General features: G+C 36.0%; 1 protein-coding gene across 2 annotated transcripts; it reads right to left on the bottom strand.

Moving 5' to 3' along the window:
- Window positions 1–2,221: 2,221 nt before the first annotated feature.
- On the bottom strand, window positions 2,222–6,768 carry LOC125210708 (long chain base biosynthesis protein 2b). Of its 2 annotated transcripts, XM_048110284.2 has the most exons (12): window positions 5,647–6,768; window positions 5,507–5,572; window positions 5,044–5,132; window positions 4,618–4,763; window positions 4,411–4,535; window positions 4,237–4,330; window positions 3,961–4,124; window positions 3,466–3,627; window positions 3,119–3,245; window positions 2,854–3,020; window positions 2,666–2,773; window positions 2,222–2,488 (listed from the first exon to the last, which is right to left on the bottom strand). In XM_048110284.2, the coding sequence occupies exons 1-12, from the start codon at window positions 5,767–5,769 to the stop codon at window positions 2,393–2,395; spliced, it is 1,467 nt and encodes a 488-aa protein (XP_047966241.1). In that variant the 5' UTR covers window positions 5,770–6,768; the 3' UTR covers window positions 2,222–2,392. The 2 variants fall into 2 exon arrangements, with proteins under 2 accessions (XP_047966241.1, XP_088925274.1); XM_089069148.1 differs by lacking the exon at window positions 5,044–5,132 and having other exon boundaries at window positions 5,647–5,703.

The raw sequence follows: 6,768 nt of genomic DNA on the forward strand, positions 1-6,768 counted from the left end.
CTTTGTGTCTGCTACAATTATTGTTATCCTTCTCTATGTCTTGTTGGTGTGCTACTGCTTGGTATACTTTGTGTCCGACCTTGTGAAAACTCCATATGCCTCGTTCGCCTGTTCATTATAATGACTGGATGAAATATATGCCATTTATCAGAATTTAGCTATTAGAAATTTGTATGAGGTATAACTTAGAAAGAAGTGTTGTATGCTCATGATGAAAAGCATTAAGCGTAGAAAGGTTCACCATGATCATTTTCAAGATTGGTTCTTTCATAGCCTTATTTACGGAGTTGAACCTGGTTGATCACCTCTTTGTCTCAGTAGGATGTGCCGAATCCTTGAAGAATCGGTCTTTTTACTGATTCCCATCTAGGTTTTTGGATGTCCTCCCAGACTGATTGATTGCTTTGGTCCTTCCTCAGCTTTGTTATCTCTCCAATATTGTTGATGGCACTTCTCGGGTGCTATTGACACAGATGAAACTGGTAAACTTGAACCTTTTTATGCTCTAAATGCCTATCTTTAAATGGAACTATTTGCTTTGATCTGCTGCTGCTGCTGTTAATTTAACTGTGAAGTAAAGATGACTGAAGTTTTAGTTGTTGGAACTGTTAAACGTTCTTGAACAATTAAGATGGACTTTGGCATGGCAGATTAGGATATATAGCAGTTTGTAATTGTGAATATAGTAGAAATTGAGATTGTTTCTTGTAATTTGATTCATGAACTCTCTCTTATCTCACCTCTCAATTTAGAACTTTTTATAGCATTTCCTCTATTTAATGTATAATTCAATTGGTTTTGTTGTTTGAGCCATTGCATTTCTATGGGGTTTCACTTTGGTGGGAAGGGAAGATGGAAGATAAGAAAATGTTCATTTTTTGAACCCTTCTTCTTCATTCTTATCTATAACAAGGAAGTTAAATCATGTGAAAGAGGGATAACATTATCCTTCATTATTGGTGCAATAATATTGTCCCTTTTTTGAGTGAAACTTCATTATTGGTGCAATAATATTATCCCTTCTTAGAGTGAAAATGACAGATAAGTATGAGTTATTTTTTATTGACAAGGATAAGAAAATGAGAAATGTTTTTTTTTGGGGGGGGGGGGGGATTTATTTGTTTCTCATTTTTCTTAGGATCCGAAGTATTTGCAACCACGTGTTGACAATGACTCAATATAACAAAGGTACAAATTTGAAGATTTACAGCGGTTTGCATATATAACCATAATGGATTATATTGCTAGCTATTTAAGTTGTTAACTCATCAATACAGTGTATTAGTTGTTAACTCATCAATACAGTGTATTAAAAATGTCAACATGGTGATATCAAAATGTCAACGCATAATATCAACACATTATATTGAAGTTTAACAAAATTATGTGTTGACATTTTAATGTCATCGTGTTGACATTTTTAATACACTGGATTGATGAGTTAGCAATTTAAGAAAGTTAGCAATTGATTACACCCCTATAATGATAATTGAATTTTTAAAATATAACTTTAACAAATAAGATTATTGCTACATGCATATATTTATACAACACCTTGAATAGTTGGATTCAGTTTTCCATATTACATTGTGTGTAGTTAGTGATGTCGTTTGTCGTGGAGTAATAAAATTTGATCCCTTTATCTGTTAAAAGAATGTAACAATTGTGTAATTGGGTGTCCACAGTGTGTAATTTTTTTGGACACGATTCCTTATATTTAACCTTAACAATTACTATACTACGGAGTAGTATTTATTTATAAAAAATTCTCAGTGGTGTAACATCTTAATCTACTACTACTATTTGTGTTTGATGAGAAATGTTTTCAGTTAACAAAATACTCCTATTTACCGAATAAAAGTTGTATCAGTATAGTTTGAATGGGTAATATACATGTTAGACTGAGACATAGTAGTGTGGAATATACATAAGATTGTTTGTGTTTGTTTGTGTAGTGATAATGCGATTAATATGCAAGGTCAATTTCAAGTTACAGTATACACAAATTATTTCTAAGTTTTGTAAGTATCCAGCGTAACACATGCCACCACATGGATGTGTCTCTAGACTATAGTAACAAATTACTCTATCTTTTGGTTTGTCATATGATTATTTGATATAAGTAACACATGCCAACACGATGGCCACCCAACCATCCAACATTTTTAATAGTTAATTAATTAATCCCAAAGTGGATAACATTGACAATTGCAAAAAGATATTATTCCCAAAATTTGGGAGGTTGAATACCAAGCCACTGTGCATAAATTATTTGTTTCTGTACGCAACAGAAGTAGAACAGAATTTCACAGATAAATTGGCTAAAAACAAGGGTAATGATATTCCTATATACGTTAGTCATTCTAAACTTGGATGTAACATTGGTGTTTCTTCAATCTACCTTAACCTGCCCTACCTCCACTTGCTGCTTATTCGGCTCCGCCGGAAAGTACTTAACACCCACCATATCCCCTACTGTGCTCATAACCTGTCAAGTCTCGTATTGTCAGATATCGATCACCCCACCTTAAAAAACGTATCATGCAATGCCAAAATCTTGGAGAAAAGGTAGCTTTGATGTGTTTGGTGATCCGAAATATGTCGGCAAATCAAGTTTACTAAAGCTGGCTACTCAATGATGAAAATGATTGAAAGTAAGGCTAACCTCTAAAGCTTTGAGAAGGTCTTCTCTTGAATGAGAAGCAGAAATGCAAATGCGAGCACGGGCCAACAATAACGGGGTGGCTGGGAAAGCAACCGTAACCACAGCAACCTATGATATCATTATATACAATTAGATCACACAATGATGAGGCACATGGATGTAAGATCGGACGTGAAAAGAAGGCTTACATTCCGTTTGAGGCACTCTCGTGAAAAGGCAGGAATTTTTGCAGGATTGTAGAGCATTATTGGCATAACAGGGGAATCATTATCACCTAGAACCTCAAACCCCATTTTCTGCAATTCGGACCTGAAAAAGTTGCTGTTCTCACGAATCCTAGCTAGTTTTTGCGCCCCTGTCATGATAAAATGCGTGAAGCTGGATAAAACTCTTGGAAGATACATGAAACTGAAAAGTGGAGTAGCAAAAAAGCTAACGACAGAAACGTCTTACCTCTGCTAGAACCATCTTCTCCAAGAACAACCTTGATGGAAGAAATAATTTGCTGAGCAGCTGGTGCTGATATCGACGTGGCATAAAGGTGAGCAGGACATGTGTATTTCAGGTATTCAATAAGTTCCTGGGTGGGAGAACATGTCAGCATGCACCATTGCAAGAGCAAGAAATGAACAGACGTCTCCATGTCAGCATGTCATGTAAAAGAGAGTGATAATACCATCCATGCCAATCAATTGATATTTATGAGATGGCATGACATCGTCGGAGTTAATTTTGCCGGCTATCACAAGTTAATCTAATGAAGTAATATAAATTCTTGACAGAGTTTTTAAGGGATGCACCTTAGATCCTGCAATATAACCACCACATGATCCAAATGATTTAGTGAAAGTTCCCATCATTATATCCACATCAGCAGTATCAACTCCTAGGAGTTCACAAACACCTCTTCCACTTTTCCCTACAGCTCCAATGCTGTGAGCCTCATCAAGATAAACAAATGCCTGTTCAAAAGGATAAAATGTGAGAGAGTAACACAGATCAAATTTGGATCTCATGATATAACCAGAGCACCAAAGTGAAATTTTTTGAAAAAAATGTTATCAAAATCATCATTTGGAAGGCTTCAAAAGCAGATCTCAAGTTTTATTTTATGATAATTACACCAGATATAAATGTATATTTATTCATAGAAAACTTTATAAATAGAACTTAGACAAAGACAGACCAAAAAGACCATCTGAACCGATGAATGCAGTAACTATTTAAAAAGAACAGAAAGCAGATGCTAACAATCAGCAAACATGGAGATACCTATATCATGTATCGATATCTACCTTGTATTTCTTGCAGATGGAAACAATTTCAGGGAGCTTGCAAAGTTCCCCTTCCATACTGTAGATTCCCTCCACCACAACAATTATCTTTTTCCAGGGCCTGTGAGTTCTGGGCTGTCCATCAGCAATTTGCTCCCTCAGAACATTCTCCAAATGTGATGGTGCTACAAAGGATATCAAGAGAATCAAATGATGGCATGAAGTAATAATTATTGTTATTATAAATCAATCATCTAAACACACACACACACCCGGGGGCTGGGAGGATGTACATACTGTTATGCTGGAAAACTCGAACAGTAGCCCCGGATCCACGAGCACCATTGACTATTGAGTTATGGTTCAGAGAGTCACTAATGATCAGACCTCCCTGAAAAATGCCCAGAGTGAGGACTATTATACAAAATAAAAAAATATATCAGGTTTATTTATCCAACTAATTCTCTGTACCTTTCCAATTAGTACAGGGAGAATGGCTGAATTTGTTACATAACCCATCCCAAATACAATAGAAGCTGGCTTTCCCACGAAATTGGCAACACACAACTCCAGTTCAGCATGCAATTTTGTTGTGCCTGATCAAAGACTTTATTCATCAAAATACACTTAAGCAGATGCATGCTTCTGTTTGGCAATATCATGTGGAAACACATTTACCTCCATCAACCCGAGTACTACAGGTGCTTGGAGTATATTTCTTCAAGGACTCAATTACACGAGGTGTGCAGTATTCATCTGCTGCAGCAAATCCTAGATAGTTATAAGATCCCAAGTTCAGGCACCTATTAACCTTTGCTGTTCGCCTACAGGAAAATACCATTACAATAAGAATTGCACTTAGAGTGAGTTACATGCTGAAAAACCATGGTCCTGAATTCATATGGAAGCTGGAATTTTCCAGTCTAACTGGATATTTGGTCTCTCATAGTGCAACAGAATGCAAATCAAAATAAAATTTATAACTAAGTAATCAGGGAGTTTGATTGTTATTAGTGGGGAAGAATGAAGAAAATTGGAATATATTGATTGTAACCTACAGCAAAATACCTTTTTGGAAATGAAAATGTGGAGGTCAATACTTACTTTAGTGTTTTGTTATTATCATTGGAGACACGCTCCACCACATCAAACCAAGCATCCGGAGGGCTTGATATTGGTCTGTTGAAGCAATCCTAAAAATCACATACGTAGGATTTTACACATCAAACCCATTCCTTTGACAATGAAGAGAGGCTACTATAGAATCACATGTAGTGATTACATTCATGGCCAGTTTTGTAGGCACTGATTACATTATATCATCGATGAAAGAACTGCCTTAACCTATTTCCTTACTATAGTTTCCTATCCGGAGTTACAAGAATCAACTTTACATACAGGCAAAAATAGCCATTTTCAAATGTAATATGAAGTCCAGTAAACACATGACAATAAGACCTATTGACATTTTCATGAATCATAATAAATCATAAAATTGATCGATTAAAACAAGCCGAAGATGAAATCAACAAAAAATAGCAAGGAAATTCGGATGCAAAACAGGAACCTGAATTCTCAAATACAGGCGGCGAATGTAGAAATCCTCAAGCCCCAAACAGATGGGCGCATATCCCTTCCATTTCAGAAAATAATTCAATCTTAGATGCATATTGGAGAAACAAGCAAATAAATGCGTATCGTGATTACCTGTAGGGTGCTAGCAGACCAGCAATCGACAGACTTGCGGAAAAAATCGCGCAGCTGACCGAAGGCGAAGAGTAGGCCATAGCTGAAGTAGGTGGTCAAGGCGGTGAGATAGGGGATGATCATCTTGATCAAATCGCAGAGGAGATCCCAATGAATGGAGGGAGAGAGCGAGCGAGAGAATCAATGGTGGGAGAAAATTGAGTCTGAGTCTCTCCCCCCTTTCTCTTCACTTTTAGAAAAAAACATTCTTCGATCCTTTCCCGGTTGATTTTGCGATGTCATGTGTGGAATCTTTTTTTATGTGTAATTTGCATTAATTGACAATTATTTACATGCATAATAACTTGAAATTAAGAACATGATATAATATGTAGGTCAAAAAGTAGGCATGCTCCAAACAAATTGAATATATTTGAGTAACTTATATCAATAACCGAGCCTAAGAAGGAAAACTCTTGCTCCACTATTGTTATTAGTCGTGGGATTGTTTGGCTTTATCAAAAGCAGTTGCATCGTTGATAGTTGGGGGCTGCGAAAGAGAAAGATGGGTAATGAGAGAAAATAGAATGAACGAGAGATATTTATACACATGCACTCACTGTTGGTAGAAGCAACGTCAATGTCAAAAGAACTAATATTAGTGAAGTGTGCTTCGTTAACAATAAAATACAAAAGAAATAAAGTAAGACAAAGTGATATGAAAGAGACAACCGTAAAAGAAAATTTTATTTTCAAATGGAGAGAAGTAGAAACTTTGACAATTCAAATTGGCCCCACTTCGCAAAGGGAGAACAACATGAGGAAATCAATATCAATATGTAGGCAGTTTTCGAATTAACTCCATAGACCACATTAGCGCATAAAAAATAATAACACACAAAACTCGTACATCCAATCAACTTAGAAAATTATTTTGCATCGTTTAATTATTTAATCACGAATTCACTTGCTTCATCCATAATATGAAAAGACAAATCCTCACAACGGTGAAAAGAAAGAAGAGACGACATAACATGATAAAAAAGAGGGAATTTGAATAGCCAAGAATGATATGCCCAAAATCCATTTGAATCTTATACAAATTGTGGAACTATAAAACGGCTTAGGCAAGTCATCCTTGGC

This window comes from Salvia hispanica, chromosome 3 (assembly GCF_029641045.1).
Source record: "Salvia hispanica isolate PSC_SH4W2 chromosome 3, Shi_PSC_v1, whole genome shotgun sequence".
In the NCBI taxonomy this organism is placed as follows: domain Eukaryota; kingdom Viridiplantae; phylum Streptophyta; class Magnoliopsida; order Lamiales; family Lamiaceae; genus Salvia; species Salvia hispanica.

Bases quoted from the DNA above. Each gene is read 5' to 3' on its own strand.
- LOC125210708 (XM_048110284.2), bottom strand. From the start codon at position 5,769: ATGATCATCCCCTATCTCACCGCCTTGACCACCTACTTCAGCTATGGC. The intron at 4,125-4,236 runs GTATGTACATCC...TATCCTTTGTAG, and splicing joins TCGAGTTTTCCAGCATAACA to CACCATCACATTTGGAGAAT. The intron at 3,021-3,118 runs GTAAGACGTTTC...TTATCATGACAG, and splicing joins AGAAGATGGTTCTAGCAGAG to GGGCGCAAAAACTAGCTAGG.